This window comes from Anas platyrhynchos, chromosome 1, assembly GCF_047663525.1.
Source record: "Anas platyrhynchos isolate ZD024472 breed Pekin duck chromosome 1, IASCAAS_PekinDuck_T2T, whole genome shotgun sequence".
In the NCBI taxonomy this organism is placed as follows: Eukaryota; Metazoa; Chordata; class Aves; order Anseriformes; family Anatidae; genus Anas; species Anas platyrhynchos.
In genome coordinates this window covers 41,706,294-41,726,897 of record NC_092587.1, presented here as the reverse complement: position 1 = coordinate 41,726,897, position 20,604 = coordinate 41,706,294, and the positions used below count along the sequence as shown (strand labels likewise).

Genomic DNA, 20,604 nt, shown 5'->3' with positions numbered 1-20,604 from the left:
AGCGAGCAAGCAACTGTGTGAGTGCTTGCTTGGCTGCTGGTCGGGCTCAGCCCACCACACCCAGCTTTGCTCAAGTTCTGTTGGCCAGTTTTATATTCTAGGTCAATTCCTCACAATACAGAGATACAACTGTTTCAAGGTGACCTTCAGGTAGCGTCTTCAAAATTCTGTGAGAAAGCAGGGATTGAGATTTTCCTTTTTCAAAGACTTAATGAAAATTTCATAATCACCTTTCAAAAAAAAAGCAGGTTAGTACCTTTTTCTGAAGACTTGAAAACAAGACAAAAAAGCACATACAAATCAACTATTTGCTGTAATGATGAGAAATTTCCAAACATTTTGCTTTGTGACGTCAGACAGGCTGTATGTGTCCTGAATTTTTTACTGAATTTAGGTAACTTTCAGGCAAACAAAATGGGATACATTTCATAGGGATACAGCAGTAGAGAAGATAAAAAACTTATCTATAGTGAATTCATGTCTGCTGCTTAAATAACCCTGGCCAGAAAAGAAGAGATTCCATAGGGATCAAAACAGGCAGGCTACTGTAAAATACTAATCTAGGTAAGTTGTGAATTACAACATTTTATCATAAGGAAATACACTCTAGATTCTTGGTGCAGGTTGTATCTTGAGGCAGTGAATTCAGTAAGTTCTCAAAAACACAAAGCTGTGAAATATCTGCTTTGCAGTTTATTAGACTAACCTCTTGAGTGCTTTGGAAAACACTCTATTGTTACTTCTTCCTTTTCCATTTTGTTAAATCTCTAAATAGGTGTCTGCTTTGTTCTATGCCTTTGTAGCACAGCTAATGCTCCGGAAGACGATGCTCTCAATAGATATTCCCGAACAGAGAGGACAACTTATAGCAGATACAGCAGGGATACAAACTCTTCTGGGAGCTCCGTACCAAGTACTGCTTTGGAAAAGAGAATTGAGGAACTTGAAAGGGTGAGTACTAACTAACATCTGCATGGTATAAATCTGAAATAAAGTATCTTTGAAACTCCGTGGGGATATTACAAGTAAAAATACATAGAAATGATGCTCAGTGCTTGAAGTGCAGATACTTATGTCTATAAACATGTATGATGAAACAAGCAGACTGAAAGAATGTGAACTTTCTAATCATTATAAATGTTTAGTTTTCATTTGGTGTAGAAGTGCGAAATAATAAGGTAAATATAATACACTCAGAGAGCCAGCTGTTCCCTGTGTATTTGTCATATGTACCTTGTGACGCACCAACACAGGGCAGATAACTTATGGGGAGGAGGGGCTCACTGGCTGTTCAGAAAATAACCAAGTCTGTTTCTAATCTACTTCTAGTTTGATTTTTTTTTATGTTCTAAGTGTTATGAAATGTCATTGTTATCTAGTTGTTCACTGAAGTTTTAAGCATCTAAAATATATTTAAAATAATGTTTTCATTATTTCAGATGTTTTTCATGCAAACATATTTGGGAAAGTGTAATAGTGTTAAAGCTGTATTTTTCACTTAAAACATTATTTTGGCTAAATATGTCGTGTGTAATACGGGCTTCTGTTTCTTCCTCTGAAGTGTATTTTTGTGGGTAGCTTGCCAAATTTTCTTGAATTCATATGGATGAAAGTTACTAAGTAAATGCAATTTGAATAGACTTTTTTTTTTTTTTAAGGAGAAAATAGGGCGTGTTCTGTAGAAATGATGTTTTTTTTTTTTTAAGACTTAAGCCAGATTTGAATGAAATGTGTTATAATCCTCCAAATCAACTTTCTTCTGAAATAAGTAATAACAAATAACTGAACTACCAATAACACAGAAATTAGGAGATTTAAGGCCTTATTTTTGCTATACTGAACACTGATTTACTGAATGGACGTTTTAATTTTCTCTTGCATTTGAGCCCACAGATATCATGAGTCTTTGTTTCCTTTGTTAACTGAAATGTGAAACAAAAAGAAAAGGAAAAAAACTATAAAAATTTGGAATCAGAGACTTTACATTTACTTGTTTGTCTTTTGGGCCCCCTATCCAGTTCTGGGCTCATTCATGCTTAAGGTAGATATTAAGTAAACATCTCTGGGACCAGAGATAGCACACAGGTTTGATGTGGGTAAAATTCCTTATTAGATGTGATTCATTAGCTCGTTGAAATATAAAGGCTTGAAGACATATGGGTTTGGCTCATAGAAAAGAAATTACAGGTAAGTTCTTGTGGTGTGTGTGTGGAGGGTTGCTTTGATTAATTTTAATGTTAGTAACTTAAAACTGTCTTTAAAATGCACAATTACATTTGACACCAGTGCATATTCTGTTTTTAGGAACTTGCAAAGGAGAGACAGGAAAATCTGAGATTAATGAAGATGACACAGGACAAAGAGGAAATAATTGGGAAACTGAAGGAAGAAATTGATTTATTAAACAGAGTAAGCACGTTTTCTTATATGGTGCTATATAAATAGGGGAAAAAAGCCTCTACATTCTCAGTGCTTTGTTTCAGGCACTTATATCCACTGGGCAAGGTCTGAATAGAATTAAGTGTTATTGGGAGTTTTTGTTTGTTTGTATTTATGTAACTTTTCTACAGGCATGTAAATAAGTTCTGTTTCCCAGGTGGCTTCTGTTCATCATCATTAACATCATTAATCTCTAGTGGGACTTGACTCTTGACTGATGTGCAGAGCCAGGATGCGCTAGGGAAATACACTTCTATTGGTCCAATGCAGGCTTTCCTATAAAAATTTGACAAAAAATTTCAAAACTGGACTTGGTTGATCCAACAGTGAAGGGAAACTAGAACTTTATGTGCATAGTGCTAAACTTTCATTTGCAACAGTGGAGGACAACATACTCAGAAATTCTCAAACTAATCTACAGTACTGAAGGAGCTGAGAATATTCTGAAACATGTCATTTCTTTTTATAAAGAAAGTTGGAAATTATAGGGTAAGTAAAATATGGTCTGTGTTTTGGAGAGATTTCTACTTTAATGGGGAATTGATCTTTATGCCACTTTTATATTCAGCAAGGCATCTCTCACATCTGAGCTGATGACCTGAGTATTAGTCAATGAAACTGTTCACTCCTACATAGTGGGCAGCAAAGCTACGTAAAATGCTGGTCACATCTGATTTCCTGTCTCAGAAGTCAGAAAAACAAACAAACAAACAAAAAAAACCAACACATAAAAAACAACACAACCCAATTCACTCACAGCCTGTGTTTTAGGACCATGATAGTTTCTAAGGTTTGCTTTTCCAGAGGAGTTCCAGAAACAATGTTCATTTTTTCTGCTGTATTTGAAGGATTATGTCCTAAATTAAATCCATTGGGTATCTGACTTGATATCGAGTATCTTATAACATGTAAAGTCAAGCAGACCCTGGGCATTACATGCATTGAAGTACGATGGCAATTTCTGCTTGTTGTGTGGAAAGAAAACATAAAATGTAGTCCTTCCAAAAATCTCTTCACTACAAAACGACTAAAGTCGTACCATTCAGTGAGATACATGTGGTGGTCCCTAGGTAGCCTCTGTTAAATGGAGAAGAGAATGCTTTCTTATTTTTGTTATCCAACAAGTCAGCATTTATCGTATCTATAACATTATCTGTTAGCTTTACTGCAGAGCAAGTAGTTATGTTTGAATTCCACAGACTTTTCTTAATGAAATAGCTGGCTTTTGAATTTCTGGCCACTTTACTAATTTATCTTGCCACAATTTGAAGCCAGCATGTCTCAAGAGATACTTACATTAAAACAGGTAGTTTTATGTTCTTTTTAAATAGTTGTTGGATTTATGACTGTTTTTGTATTGGCTATCCATGTGGATTTAGAAAGAGGAAAGCTCTAGAATGCTAAGAAGAGCTACAGAAGTATTACATCATTCCCATAAAGGAAAGGAATGAAAGGTAATATGCGATCATATTTGCCTAAGGTTTGTCTTTGCAACTGCAGTCACGAGAGCCAGCACTTAAACATCCATCTGCTTCTCATAGAACATTGCTCTGTAGACCTGGCACCAGGATCGGGTGCTTTACATGGAGGAACAGTTGTGATCTTCAGCCTTCTGTTTGGATAAGCTGATGACGTCCTGATGACCTAGTGAGCTTACGCAGAGATCTTTTTAAAGTTTTGCTAATAGGGAACCTGAATAGGGGTCTTGAAATTCGACCATCTATGCATTCATGATATTTCTCCATTCATCAAAAAATGCTCTCATTGCATGTTAGGTTGTACAGACTTGGAAAGAATTTCAAGTCAGAGAGCCTAAATGCCATTTTATTGCATAGCTTTGTGACTGCTCAGCCCTCATATTTAGAGAAGAGCTCTTTCTAGAAGTTTTGGTCAGTTCATGACCACAGATACATCCTTCATTGCCAGAGATTGTGTGTTATACTTGAAAAGCTGTTTTTCCAAGAATCCTGAAAACTTGTTTGCAGACTTTTTCTTATTTTAAGTAAAGATATTTATTTAATGTAAAAATAAGATTTTACTGAGTACAGTCAGTGCAAAGATACTTAAAGAACATTAGCTGCATTTATATTGAGAACCAGAAAAAGCCTTTTGTCATAAATGGCATTTTTTCATTCCAGTAGATTAGCCTCTAAAAGTATGTCTGATGCTTTTTTTTTTTTTAATAAGATAAAGGCAATTGCTTAATACAAGCCTCAAATAAAGGAAAGGCATCTCAAGATATTTGTAGGCTATGTTCAACTATCAACTAGTTTGTACTCAATCATTTCTGATCTTACTGTCCCTATAGTTAAATGCACGTTTGGACTGAGAATTCACAATCTACTTTGTGTCAATGGTGTAGCTATTGGTTCATTTGGAAGTCCAAACTTCCCAGCTATTGTATTTTATTTACTAATAAGAGTAAGTTAGCATTGCAGTTTTTAATTTTGATAAGAAGCTTTAAATTCCAGAGCGGCAAAAAAACCATCTGCATCTCTCAGTCCATTATTTCCCTAGATATTTAAACTGAATTAGTTATTTTTCTTGGATCATATTCAAGAACTTCTTTGGAATGTTATTTTGTCAGCATGAACTTGCACAAACTATTTACATTTTATTTTGAGTAAATAACAGGTATTTTTATATAGAAGGCTTTTAGGTAAGTTTTAATTGAGCTATCTAATGTCTCTGTTAACAGCTAGATCAAATACACTATTACATATGCCGAACTAAAAAAAAATCAATTTATTGAAAAAGTATTTTGTTTTCCATCTGATTATTGATCTGCTAAAGAGATAAAGTGGTGTGTTTTTTAAAATTGCATAGCTGTTCATCAAAACTTTTACATATTTAGATTTTTAAGTCACTTGTATCTGTTACTTTCAGAGCGATCAAGTGCTTTTCCTGGAAGTCATTTCTTCTGTGACACAGTATTACCTCTGTTAGGTCAAAAGCAATTTCTGCTAGTGATTTCTTGATTCCACATTACAAAAACAGTACATGACTTGCAAAGGCATAGGTATAGCAGTATGGATTTGGTTTGGCAAACCGAAGAGGCTTTTAAAAATCAGAGTGCCCATTAACACACAGTCTCTAGAATGCACTTCTGGAATGACCCCACTGAAAAGAAACAAGAAAATAGGCCCCTTATGTCAAACAGTGCTTAACAACTTCAAGGAACAAGAGAGAAAAATCTTTTCACTATTACTGTTTTATATTTAATCAAGCATGACAACAGTAGGAATTTGCAGACAGATCAAAAGGCATCTAAAATCTCTGATCAGACTCCTGGTTCTTCCTTCTTTGGCCTGCCTTTCATTTTCCTCTTCAGAGTGCTGTCCCTGAGGTCACATTCCTATTTCCTCATTTTTTTGTTCTCATTCTGTTTCTTCCATGTTGTTTGTACAGTAAAATTATTTTTACTGAACTAATGTTTACAGCAACTGCCAATTTCATAACTATTCAGTTTAAAATCTTGGAAAGACTTGGTAAGAAGTCAAGCACTGAATTGAGAACTAATTAGATACAGTAGTTAGTGGAAGAGAGACAGACATTTGAGGTAGGATCATTCTATTTTAAACACAATTTTTTAGTATTTGTCTGTTCTTTCAGTAGCAGTTTAGATAAAATTTACAATATGCCTTTTACTCTTTTTCAGAGAAAATGAAAAAGATGGGCATGTAGTTCTTTTCCTGAAAAATTTTATACTTAATTTAAAATACGAAGCAGACTTTATTGCAGTAATAACCAGTGATGTGTTCATCAACACAAGTGGGATAGTTGCAGATAAGTGCAGTCCAGGGAGCAGAGACAGTAGCCAAATAAACGCCATGCTAGTAAAGTAATCACACCTATCCAGTTTTGATTTCTTGTTTAATTCCTACTGCAGCTTCAGTTTTGCTTATATATGTTTCCACTTCAAGGTTCTTCTATGTGGGAATATAATACTAATGTTTTTTACTTCTGATAACACTTGGAAAAATGCCAGATTTAGCAGATTTAGGGATGCTGTGACACAAATTCTTCCCAACCCTAATTTCTTGATTTCAGAGGTAAATTCCTGCTGCTACTAATCGAGAGTTTGTATTTTATGTCCTGAGAAATGTGTATTTTTCTTTCTCCTTTCACAGGACCTAGATGATATAGAAGATGAAAATGAACAATTGAAGCAAGAAAATAAAACCCTCTTAAAAGTTGTTGGACAGCTGACAAGGTAGAAGATTCAAGCCTCAATGAGGAAAGATTTAAAAACTACTGATTGAACATTAAGGTCAATATAGTAATACTTCCTGTGTTGCATTATGTTATAATAACTGTCTTTATATTTATTGTTAGGAAACCAGATGAATGTTTATTTTCATAGTACTTCCTTCTTCATTCAATGAAATGGCATCAAAATTGGGGTGTATTTTCATTTTCATTTCTCATAAGAAAAAGTTTTGACATATTTCAAAATACTAAATTCAAAAAAATAAGGTTTTGTACTTTCAGATTACATCTGCATATATTACAATAATTTAAAATTCAGAGCACCAAGATCACTTTCAGTCCATGTGGATGTATATTTTTGAAATGAATGGAAGCAATACATACATATGAGCTTTGTTTACACAGATCCAAAATATATATTTTGTGAAATATTTACTTTTTTGTTTCAACTTCTGTAAAGTGGATGCCTTTTAACTGTTGTATAACATTTTGCAGATTGATTTCTTGCTCTAAAAACTCCTGTATGTTGACTTTTGTTGTTTATTTTTTTTTTTTTTACTTTATCTCAAAGACTGACAGAGTAGAGTAGCAGCATTTTTTTTTTGTATAGCAGTATTGTGGCAGGAGGGGGAGGTTTTATTAAAAAAAAATAAATCACCTGTGGTATCAGCATTAATGAATTCTTAGAATCACATTGAAGTTGTGCACTGCAGTTTATTTTAAAGCTTTTGCTTTAGCAATGAAATGCAATTTTACTATCAAACAGTTTTGTTTGCTGTGTTGAGAATACAGAGCCTGGAGCTTTCATTTTTGCAAATACATTTTTGCAATACACTTTTATTTAAAGGTGTTGTCTTAAGATGATCATAACCAATGTGAGTTTTTTGATGTTTCATTTTTTAAGCTGGGTCAAAAATTTTGTATATAGCAAAGTAGAGAGGAAGAAAAGAGATTCATGAATTTTTGAAACATCAAATGCTAAAAAAAACACTTTTATCCTTGATTTTAAACTAACAAAGTGTTTAGGAAGTGCCTGCTTAGATGTTACAGTCCACTTACGAGTGCATACTGATACTTCTATAACGTGACAGTAGACAAAATTCTCATTTTACATAAACCACAGCCTTAATTGACAATTCCATTCCTAAAATTCTTATTAGGCAGAAATTCAATGTACTTTATTTCATATTAATACAACATATATTTCATTCATTTCAATCAAAAAAAGATGTATAGGTCACTTGAGTGAAGAGACTTGAAAACATGTCCAGGCTTTTTTTTTTTTTGATGATTTTGAAATTCATTGTCAGAACATTGTATACATATAATTTGTGTTACCTTAAAACTTAAAGGCAACTTCAATATGTAGTAGCAATCATCTTTTCAGATTTGCCAATTGTTTCCATAACACGTATTTAATGACTGTAAGAGATTCTTAAACTTCAAATTCAGGAATTATTGTTATACCTTGGATTATTATAAATATAGGATATGTTATTTTACATATGTGTATTCTAATGAGGATTTTTTCAGAGCTTTAAAGTATTTTTCAAGAAGTATTTTTCAAGATATGCCAAGATGCCTTGGAGTTTTCCTTTGTAATGGAAAAGATATCCCATAGGACACTGTTTAAAACCTTATCTTAGGGTTTTAAGTGGTATGTGGGGTTTGTATTGGCCCTCTAAACTATGGTATTCACCAGTGAATATTTGTCTTAACATTAGTCAAACAGTAAGAAGTCCCTTCATTTATCACTTCCATAAAGTTAAAAATTGAAAGTCATAAAAAAAAAAGAATAATTTGAGATGTACGCCTTCTGAATAAATACAAAAGTTTATGTGGAACAACATCTGATTTCCTTCTGTGTATGCTGTGTAGGAAATATACATACAGACTTAAGCATGGGATGTGAAACATACTGAAACATCTTTAAGGACTTAATGCAGAAACACGAATACTAATACAAAGTTGTAAATGAGGTATTTCACAGTCTGTACTTCATATACATTTTAAACCAAAGAACAATGACAGCAAAGTATATAAACAAGAATTGCTTGTCATCGTATTTACCTCTTCTTGGTTTGCATGTGTATTGAGTAAAGTTTAGCAGCAGAAGCCCCAAAATTAGAATTTCATTTTTTTAACATGGATACCCAGTTGATGGGAATATTTGGCAGAAGCGCTTATTATATCTTACCTTGAGGAGGTACTGGCAAAAGGAAGTTTCCAAATATTTGAAAGCTGTAATCCTTCAGGCAGAAAGTGTGAAGAGCGGAACTGTTGGGAACTCACACAAGAAGTACCTAGACATTATTGTTTGTTTTGTATACAGATGTTCTGTATAGAAATACAAAATGTTTCATAGTCCTAAAAATACCTACAAATTGTATCTTTAAGCATCACATTTTTTCTGACATTTTTGAAGATTTAGATGTTTTTTTGTAAAGAAATATTTCAATAATAATTCATTACTGCTTATGTTATCAGTTTCTCGGGAGAAGTTTACTGGACTCTAGGAATAATGGTGTATGACATAAAATGTTAATAATCATCTAGTCTTGCCATTAAAATTTGATTTCAATGGGATGTCCTTATAATCAAGCTCAACTATGGAATAAGTTTTTATTCTAGTTGATGTGGTGTTAAATTATCTACCTAGCCAGCAATTTACTAACTTGAGCCAATGTGCTCTCCCATCCAACACCTCAGTTGTTTTCAATTGTCCGTTTTGAAATCAAATAAATACACTGCTGCAAATGGAAACCCACCTCACTTGGTAAAGCTGTATGCTTCGTGTATGATTCCTGGATGAATCTGTATAGTAACATACCTAGGCTAAATTAGAGCTTTTTTTGAAAGAGGGCATTATTATGCAATATTAGTTGACTCATGAAGATTTCTGAACTTTCCTATCTTTAAATTTGTACCCAACTGCCTAGATCTAGCATCTGTGTTTCTGTGTAACTTGAGTCATCTAAGGATATCTAAACAGAGAAGTACCCCAGTTGACTAAAAGAAACAAGAGAAAACACTTAGTTAATGAACAGCACATAATACTCGCTTTAAGACTGCAAAATGATGCTCCTGTTGTGGTTCCATATCGTATAGAAAAGAGGTGCATCCAGAGCTGAAGGTTAAAATTGTGCAGAAATATTTCTATTGTTGATTACATGCACTAATGTTTGTGGGATTTATTCTCTAAATTAGAAGATTTGCCATATATAAATGTTGCTGATTTTTACAAGGAAATTCAAAACTAAGTATTTTTCATTTCAAAATAATTAAGTGGCCATGTGTAAATGCATTGTTACTATACATATATATTAACCAAAAGCCTGTATTTGCAAAGGAGTGTTTTCTTCTATCTTTAAAGAAAAACATTTCTTCATTAATTAGCAGACTTTTTAAATAATATAAATTACCATTTATTTTGACACATTTAGATATTAATTATTTTTCTGCTATTTCTCTTGTCTCTGAATTTCAGAGGTAGAGTGAGGAAAGAGAGTAAAAAGAAGTAAATGAATTAATTCCAAACTAGGAAGTATAACCTAATGATTTTTGTTCAGTTGTACTGAGAGTTAGCTGTGAAAGACTTGCAATTGACACAAGCATTACAAGAGATACAGGGGTTTCTATATATGGGAAGCAACGGATTAATCTGCATCAAAACTTTTTAAAATTTACCTGGTATTATTACAACTTGGAAACTTTCTACCATAGGACCAGAAGGAATACTGGAGATCAAATTACTTTTTAACTCTTTCCTAGGAAGGCAGAGGAACATTGATTCCAGCTATTCCATAGTTTTCTGCACTTGTTTTCTATTTCCAGCTTGAATTGAAACAAATCAGTGTTAGTAGCCAACAGGAAAGGTAATTATTGGGAAACAAACACACTAAAGGTACTATCAATCTATGGCTTGTCAGTATTTATTAAGTTCAAACCCTTTTTGAAGATGTCAGTTGAATTCGGTCCATTTTCATCAGTATTAATGACCATAAACATCTGACACTTTTAGCAACACACAACCATTTTCATTGGAGAAACTTCCATTGCAAGCGGTAACTTAAATATGTACAATAAAATAAATTTGTGCTGGAACCTGTATCTGCTGAGACTGAGGAGCAAAGGATTATATTTAAAAGTTCTGTTAAAAAAAATGAATCTGGATCTTGTCACTTAATTTGATATGGATGATCTCTACTAAAAGTTCATTTCAGAAAGTCATTCCAGTGTCAATACCTGTGTAAGGAACATTTCTACTCCTGTTATTAAGCATTTCTTTAGGACTACTTAAATATGTCCAGGACATAGATATGTGTTTTATGTACCATTCATGGTATTACAGGTCTGGTGACTTACTATAGTAAATCTCCATTCCTGCTTGTACTGCGGCAGATGTACATTACATTTTTAATTTTATCCTTTTGTTTTTGTTTCCAGATTTCTGGTGTAACTGTTCTTGTTCAAGGTTACAGCTAGTTGTGGTTTTTCTGTTTTGCAAAAGTTGTGATAGTTGAGTTTACCTCTGAAAATAATCTCATGAGGAGTCATTTTTTTAAATATCAGTTTTATGCATTAAAAAATATGAAGCATCATTAAACTACAAATAACTAAATACCCATTTTAGTTTTGAACGCTGCCTAGTTGTAGTATTATCTGTGGTATCAGATTAAATTTGATGTTGAGATTCACTATTGCAGGTAAAAGAAACACGTTTAATCTAACGATAAAGACTGTGTGCCTTTGTCCAAATAAAACAAAATTCTTTTTAATCCAGGCTGAGTATTTATTGTGTTCACAGGAGAATTAACGTTGTCTGAATAAAATTCTAACTGGATTTGTCACCAGATATGGAAAGCATTTGGGCAGGAATTGACAAGAGGGATATTCTTGTGTACACATAGTAGTCTGAAATAGTGACAGTTCTGTATGGAGGTCTAGTGTTTTTTTCACCTGCACTGACACATTTGAAGTTGAGAGCTTCCACTCTAGCAGCTGACAGCCTTTGAAATATGGAAACTGATGCTTACATTTTACTTAGCATTACTAGAGCGGGAAGGTATGCATAGTCTCTTGGAAATATCTCAACAGGGTTTTCTATGTAAGCATAATTGACTGAAAGTTTCTAGATTCACTAGAAATTTGAAATAACATTAATCAGCAGGCACAGTTAGGAAATGGGTAGAGTCTTATACCACGTAAAAGTATAGCACTTAATTTTTTTAGGCAATGTCAAGTCTTCTAGGCCTTTTTTTTTTTTTTTAAGCAAAAGTTGCTGCTTTCAGAGAAGACTTAAATCTTAACACTTTTAAACACAACTCATTTTATAGTCTTATGAGGGTGTTTGCCTTGAGAAAAACAAAAACTCCAGTCCTTCTTTTCACAAGCAGTAGAAGTTTAATTGGAAAAGTTCTTGGAGCAGAATTGAGGGTTAAGTATCAAAGGAATTCTGTAAGTATTTTTTTCCTTCGTAGAAGAAAATTTTGCTGAAGATGAAAATCAGCGGTGTTTCTGAGTGGCTACGTTGGTGGGCATTGATGTTGTCTCTGCACAGCATAATCCTGCAAGTACCTTGATACATTGAAGAATTACTGCTGAGTGCTAGAAATGACTGACTGCATTTTCTGCTAGTTCAGCCCCCTTTGTACAAAACATGGTTAGTGACTTGTAACTGAATTGTAGTTGATGTTGCTGATGGCACAGGAAAAGTGAGATTCTCTTGCTTTTTCCATTTTATTTTAGACTTTCTTCAGAAACATTTCTTTAACATTAATCACTGAGTGATTAAACGGTAAACTTTGGTAATAGTTGGTAGTTAGGTTGGTAATAGTTTGGTAAGACAGAATCCTTGAATTAAAAGTTTCCTTCTTAGAAGTCTTTAACATCTTTGACTTTTAGGTATTTGTTACAAGATAAAGCTCTATTACAGATTGTAACCTATAGTTACAGCTTTCATCTTTTACTAATATGAGTATCAATCTGTTTTGAGAACTGGAATTAAAATGGAAGTAATGAAAAAGTACATATATTGGAGCTAATTACGTGCCTTTTTTCCCAGTAAACAGAAGATGAACAGGTTGAAGATGAAGAGGTTCTGTAATTGATCTGCTCATTGTTAACTTCATGTTATGATTCAAAAATGTTCATGCTTTCTGAAATAGTAAAAGGCCACATTTATAATGTAGTGACAGCAAAAATGAAAAGTTAATCTCTGCTTAGTCTCTTATGATGGGAACTCGAACAATTTTATCGGTTTCCTTTAATGAAATAACCTGAAGATATTTAGATATTACAGGCACATTCAACAACCTATTGCACAATCTCATGCAACAAAGCGGTATCAACTCTTCTTTGTACCAAGGTATCTTCTAAAATCCCTAAGCATTATTTTAAAGAAAAACAGTTTATTTTTTTTATTTTTTTTTCTTTCTCTTGCACAAGATTATATTTGAGAAAAGTCCAGCTTGATAATTGGCATCTTGACACAAGCTCCATTAGTATTTATCTCTGGAAATCAGGTTTGGTAGAGCAAGAGCCTGTGGAATGAAATCTTTTTTTCTCTCTCCCTTAGAAATGTTAATCTCTGCATTTGCCTGAAGGCTCGTTATAACAATGATGCATTTTAGAGAGTTTAAAATTTTGATTGCAACAGTGTAAGTGTAGTTACAGCCAGCTACCAAATATATTTAATGGGTGGGGACAATAAAACCACTGAGGCTTTGCAAGTTGAGACTGTCTAGAAATAACTCTCATATTTCTCTGTGAAGCAATTATTTAGAAAATGCTAATTGTTCCCAACTGAATCACTCCTTCTACCCATTTAACTGCTTCTTTTCATTATAGTTTGTAATAAAATATCACTTACAAAACCCTGTTGTAGTGGCACTCTGGCTTTCTATAAAGCAGTAACATTTTAAAAAAGACTGACCGTTTTCAATTCTCATTCTCCAGATTATAGGATTTACAAAGATAGTTAAAAGAAGGAAGAAAATTAGGAGAAAAAGTAAGGGATGAGACTATGCTGGACTGAATACTAGGGAGAGGAACAGGTATGTGAAAATGAAGACCTAGGTTTTCTCCAACATTTTTTCATACACTTTTCAATATTGAATGGATGACAAACCGATCTTCGTAAAGATCTACAAATGTTATCGCTACAGTCCAGTATCATTAAGAGAAAACATGATTTCCAGCCATTCATGTTCTTGTCTGTACACAAACGCTTCAAAGTGAAAAGAATAAAACTCTCAGTCCTTCAAGAAATACAAATTACTATTTAAAATCACAGCTTTGATCATATCTTTTCTAGACCATCCTAGGCTGTAGATGAGCAGGCAGCAATTTTGGGCATTGCTTTCCAAGTAATGTGGTACTACAGTATTATCAGTTAGTGTGTCTGATGTTTTTAGGGATGTGTAGGGCAGGTATTTAGATTTCTAGCAAAACCATGGTACAGCTAATTCTCGGGATATGGTGGGAGCCCCTTGCTAAAGCACCAGGGCCTCATGGAGAACTTCTGATTTGCTTGTATCTGAAAGCCCTTTTTGCTGCATCCTGCAGATTTAAATAGAACAAAGTCTTGTCCTGTAACTGCTGAGAGATTTGTGAAATACAAAAGACAGCTGCCTTTGCGTTATACCAGCTACTAGTGCGTGTTACAGAACAAAATAATAATTAAAAAAAAAACAAAACTTTTAAAAAGCACTCAGTATAATGCAGTCATTTAGTACATTTTAATATAATTCACTATGCCTCTTCTAACGTTGTTCTGCTTATAGGATTTTTAAAAACAAATGGCATAATTGAAAATATATGGATTGTAGTTCTGTGTTTACAGAGTTAAAATCACATTTTATGTAACAGAAAAACTGTATTTAGGTGCTTCCTGAAGTACATCCATTTAAACAGCTGTACCTATTTGAAAAGTTTTCGTAGAGGAAATGCTCAATAGAATTAGCAGATAACTGCTGGTGCTGGTTAATCATTTTTTAGTACTAAATGTTTCAATACAAAAATTGATGGCTTGAAATCAAGTTCCTGTAAGAACTGCAATGATTATTAACTGTATTGTCAGTAAAAACTAAGACTACTTAAAAACGAGGTAAAGAAACCTTATTTCCCTTTTCTGACTTAATTTAATATTTAGGAAGTTCAATAAACTATTTGGCTTGTTCATCCATTTTACTGAGTTTTTATATGTATATTTTTGTCTGATCCACATAGCAGCAGGAGAAAGACACTGGGTGCTGTTGACTGTAGAAGCCCAGAACTGGTAAGCACCTCGAGAAGGATATTTCTTCTTTTGAATAAAGAGTCTGGTACAGCTCTGTAAGCGTGTTCTTTATTCAGATTCCTTTTAAGCAGCTGTCAGCAGTCTACTCTGAGAAGCTGTCTGCTTAGTACTCACGTCCCTTTTATTTTATAACCTGCCCATTGAGTTTATGAGGCTTCCTGAATGCTGCTAATACTTCAGCTGAGACAGTCGAGAGCAGATGGAAGTGCACCAGATGTCTTCTGTGGGAGTGTGTTCCACACCAGGCCCCAGAGAGCAGAGCTCAGCGCCTGCCCCTCCATTCCCCTCATGAGGGAGCTGCAGGCCACCATGAGGCCTCCCCTCAGCCTGCTCTGCTCTGGGCTGAACAAACCAAGGGACCTCAGCCACTCCTTGTACATCTTCCCCTCTAGACCCATCACTGTCTTTGTAGGCCTCATGTCTTTGGTCTTTCTGTTCTGTAGGTAAACAAAGATGCGGACTTCTCACGTGTTCTGCTTTGGAGCTTCCATCTGTTCTGTAGGTAAATAAAGACACAAGCCTTTTAGGTGTTACACTTCCGTATCCTTGGATTTTCAACGTGTTTTTATTTTCACAATTAAAGACAAGTAGATCTCATTTAGCTACTTGAGGATTCCAAAGTAGGAGTGTAATTGTGCATTTTTGTAGTTTCATTTTCTTCTGTTATCTTTTATCTCCTTATGACACCACCTGAGACTTAGTGCTGAAGCTGGAATACAGTTCAGTTTACATTCTAACGCTACAGGAAGTTATCCCAGCAGATTACCGTTTTCCTCTGAAGTTGGAGTATTCTGTATATTTTGCTGGATTTTTTAATGCCATGGGGGCAAAAACATTTAACTCAGGAAATGCCCATGTCAATCCCTTGAAACACTCAGTATTGGAATCTATTAGCAATCTTTTCTGGCCTGTGTGATTATGGAGGGTAAGCATCTGAATGCAGGGGACAAGTTACAGGTAAGCACTACGGTGGGTTTTTATTTGATTTGATTTTTTCCTCTCCTGGGCTATGCGCTAGACTATACAGTGCTAAGCTTCTGTGACTAGACAGCTGAACCAACATATTTCAGGGCAATACCATTAACTGAGTGCTGATATGAAAACCTACCGGACAGGATGAATCAGCTTCCATTTATTTGCAAATTGGCAAAATGTCATGTTCCTCCTCTGTTCTTCCTCTCTGAAAGTTTTGCCTACTTTTCCCACTGCTCTTTTGCAAATAACAGCGTGTTCTGATGTGAAGAAACAGGAAGGTTTTAAAGCAAGTCACCTATTGATTTCTCAGCTGACTTGTTCAGCATTGAGGCACTGAGACTCAGGATGCAGTTTACTAGGCGTTGGCACTACAGAGAATTTTCCTCCTTGTAATATGGCAAAGTGCCATATCTCCTCACCAAAGAGACCGAAGCAAAACATATTTTTCCTCGTAATTATGTGAAAATTAAAATAATAAACCGTTCTGAGATCTTGGCAAGTGATGCTTTGGATTTTAATGAAGTTTAATCACCTCTTACGAAAAGTAATAATTAAACCATTTTGTATAAAGCATCCTAATTTGAAATCATGGACAGAACTTTTTTTCCCTGTTCTGTCCCCTGCATAATGTTACATTATTTAGCTTGTTAGACATTCTTGGCACTTTCAAGAAGAGATAAAATGACATTCTGAGGAATCTTTTTCAGTGCTTAAGAAACCAGATCTCTATAAAAAATATCCTAATGAGCACAGAATGTAACTAAATATTAGGCCTTTTTCCAAAGGAGAAAAGAAAAAGTTTTTATTTAGTGTGAGTTTTTAGCAATCCATGTTCTGCTTTGTGACATGTGGAGACTAAATGCACGTGTAGGAGAAAGTTTTGGAAGACTTGTCTTTGTGTTAGAGTTAAATGTGGCTTAAATCCACAGAACAAAGGGAGCTTTGGATGTAGTTTACATTATCCTGTGCTGGTGGCCAAGATAGCAATCCATGTTCAAATTAAGCAAGTGGATGGCTTTTCTTGCTAACGTGGCTACTCTGTCACAGGCCTAGGATGGGAAGCACAAGGTCAGGCAGAGCAAGCTCTTGCTTCAAACCCAGTGTCATACAGTCAGGGGAAAGGCTGGGTGTTGTATATAGTCTTTTATCCTTTGTCTAACTACACTTTCTATGCTGCTTGACTTCACTGGAGTTCTGCTGCAGGTCTTTTTTGTTTGTAAGTCACAGAAATTTGGGTGTGTCAGCTGGGGATGGCAGCTAGAGCAAAGGTCGGGCTGGAGAGCAGGTAGGGACTGAGGAGCTTTTAAGCACGCCCGCAAGAAGTGCATTTGTGTGAGGTGACCGTGTTTGGCTTGGGAGGGGAAAGACAATGCTATTTGCTTGGTATGTTGGCATGGAGATAGTTAGCCCAGAAGCAAGGCAGTGCTGGACCTGTGGAAAATATTATTTACTATTTCTTATTTAAAAATAAGTCCTCATGCATGCAGGTTTTTGTATTCCCTTTTCAGTACAGTATAGAACAATAGCGCTGGGATGCAGAGGAAGCAGAGAGGAACAGACAAGGTGGGGGGGGGGGGGGCGCAGAGGGGGCAGAGTGTAAAAACTGAATATGGCAGAGGTTTTAAAGCAAACGGGCAGAGTAAGTCAAATGTGAGGGGAGGGTGGCTGCGGTCCTTTTGCCAGCAGACAGCCTGTCCCAGCACTCAGCAAAATAATACCAGTCAACCAGAAAGGCATCCAGTCAACTTAGAAAGGCATCCAGACTATGGGCTGTGAAAGGTAAGAGCCGGAAGGTTCTTCCTTTTCAGGCATGTAATCTTTTAAGGCTACAGCTTTAGTCAGTTTGCACCTGATAAAAAATCTATATGCTGTTACTAAGCCTATAAGGTCCTTGATAAATGATGCAGTACATGGCTTGAATATGTTATGTAATTTCAGATATATTTTGAAGGTGTGTTTGAGAGATGTAATTTTAAAAATCTTCTTGATATGCAATAAAAGGAGAAATGAGAAAGTATCCACAGGTAGTTAAGATGGTTCAGCAGAAGCAATAGCAGATTCTGAGCAACATCTGTGAATGTGGGTGCTCTTTGGTGTATATATATATATATATTTTTTTTTAAATTAATGTGTGGCTGAGTCTCTGATGCTTGCTGACAGCAAATTTAGTTTGGTGGAGATGCAGAGACATCTGGGAGTTTCCAATTCTGCAAGAACCAGCCCGAATATAAAAGACAGTTCATGAAGAAAGAATGGAGTGGCTGAGATATTGTTGTTTCTGCACTAAGTGAAGAGGGGAATTTGACAACAGGTAGCAGCAGTAAGGACAGAGCCCTGCAAACCGTATACACCAGCATTAACAATCTGCTCCTTTCAATCACAGCCAAAGGGAGAGTAGGGTTATCCAGTCTGTGAGGGAAACTAAAGAATAGCACAGGATGATATTAGCATGAAGTGTTTTCTACATGTTTAAAAACTGGGTGGTGTCTGGTCCTTTGAAGGGATCTTTTAAAAGGAAGGAGAAATTCCATGGTCTCATTCATAGGGCCAAGTACATCTGAAGGAAGCTGAGTTTACTGTTTGTATCTCTCTCCTCTGCTGAAGGAAGATTCAGATTTTAAAGACGGGTTTTTGTTTGATTGATTGATAAAGGGGAGAGATCTGCCTTAAGGTTTTCCACAAGATCTTCTCAGCTCTGGATTTTTCTTTATTTTGTAATTCATGTTTAGTATTCAAGAGAACAAATGTTTTAGCTATCTAGACACTGTAAACACTTCTTATTCCTTTCCCTTTCTTCCAATTAGGGTAAATGGTAGGAAAAACATTTGAAATTGTCATTTGTGAGAAGGAGAGAGGTGGATTTGTTGATCATTGCTAAGACTGTGATTTAATGGGTTTTAGTGTTATTGGAGAGTTGGGTATTTTGGAAAGCATGCCCAGAACTTAGGATAGCCATTCTGAAATCAGTTTTTAATACATTCCTAAATTAGGAATTAAAACCAAATGCAATACAAGATTAATTATTCTCCATGTACTTTCCCTTGTCACCACGGAGTCCCCTTGTGAGAGCTGTGTACCAGAGAGGCAGGACAAGGGTAGTCTTACCACAAGTAATTTCATTGTACAAGAACAAAAACTAATTCCCAAGTTTCCTCCCAAGTACACTCATGTTAAGGAGAGGATCTGTTCAGGGTTGTATTTCTAGTTCTGTAGCAATTACAAAAAATGCCTACATGGAAAAGCAGCAGTAGGAAAACATCTGTGTTTCTAGCTCATCTCTATAACGTTTTCTTTCCTTTTGTGTTAATATAATACAGATATAACTGTGCAATCCATTTTTTTCTTTAGTACATTTTTTTCTCATTTGTTTTTTCTCTTCCTAAGAGAAATGAGTAAAGTCAGCTTGACAGAACTAGCCAGCTTTCTGTAGATCAAGGACATGTGATTTGTGGCCCATAGTTGGGAAACCACTGGTATTAAGTTGTTTATGAAATCTACTTCTGCAGCATGATGACTGGAGAAGGACGCCAGCTCTCAGGAGGGATCAGGCTTGATGCAGTGCTAAGGAGTGGGGGAGAAAGAAACCCCATTGCTTGCTTGACCACAGGCTGTCTAAATCACTCAAACTCTGGTTGAAACACTGACCTCTTTGCACAATTAATAATAGTCCCTTTCTAATAACCCTCTCTCCCTTGCTCTTTGACTTGCTGCTAGGAAATCTCTGTCCAGTCTATTACTGGAATATATACACACTAGCTTATGTGCAACTGGTGATATGAATTCCATCCTCTATCAGCATTTTTGCTTTCATTAGCCTAGTTACTCTTTAGACAGAAATACTTAGATATCTCACTCAAGCCCTTTTGATTGGCCGTTTGCTGGAGTCAGCTGCTTCTTAGAGACCTTGCCTGCATGCTCTTCCAGACCAGCTTGGGTAGGGTTGCATGAGGGCTGAGGCTGCCAAGGTTCTTGGCACCTTACTCAAGGTAGAAGTACTGCTGGGTGACGTGCTGATAATTTTATGAAAAAGGCCTTCTGGAAAGGCTAGGATCAAAGAATTATAGTATGGGAAGCAGCCTGCTTGGGAATGAAATCACAAGCCATTTCAGCAATGCTCTTTTTCAGAAAGATGCAAACAAGCAGGCTGAGAACTTCCTGAATGAGTCAGAACAGAGGCCTGGACAAGGGGAAAGAAGAAAACTTGTGGCAAACTGCTGCCCACATTCAAGGTCCCACACTTCCAACTCCTCTGGGGCTGAAAGGGATGTATCTAAATGGGGTTGTGTATTAGAAGCCCTGTCCCTAAGCAAGGGAAAAGGGATTCAACAAAAAACTGACTGCCCTTGGTACAAGGTAAGATAAAAAGGGAGCTGTTTACTGAGTGTGAAGGACTTGTGAAGGACTTTACATGGTAAGAGACCAAAGCACTTGATGAGATCCAAATGCCCAGCTCTATTTGTATTGATGTTTCCCATTTGAGCCGTTGTTCTGAAATGGCAAAGAAAGACTTCTTTAGCTGGAGGCCAGATCATTTAACAAGGCCTGAAGAAACCAAAATATCCTGAAAGAAAACTTCTATGTGGTGTCCATAGGTCTAGGAAAGCTAAGTATTACTTCCTTTTGTATTGCATATATTGCAATGTCTGTTGGTATTGCTGTTTAGGAACATGTGTCCTGTATCT

At 35.6% G+C, this 20,604-nt stretch overlaps 1 protein-coding gene across 2 annotated transcripts in view; it reads left to right on the top strand.

Moving 5' to 3' along the window:
• Positions 1-11,426, top strand: part of PAWR (pro-apoptotic WT1 regulator) — an 80,729-nt gene extending 69,303 nt beyond the window's left edge. For both annotated transcript variants that reach the window (XM_038171677.2, XM_027454386.3), the window contains exons 5-7: positions 804-951; positions 2,305-2,409; positions 6,570-11,426. In XM_038171677.2, the coding sequence (XP_038027605.2) occupies positions 804-951; positions 2,305-2,409; positions 6,570-6,656 (340 nt within the window). In that variant the 3' untranslated portion in view covers positions 6,657-11,426. The remainder of the gene's footprint in view (positions 1-803; positions 952-2,304; positions 2,410-6,569) is intronic.
• Positions 11,427-20,604: the final 9,178 nt, after the last annotated feature.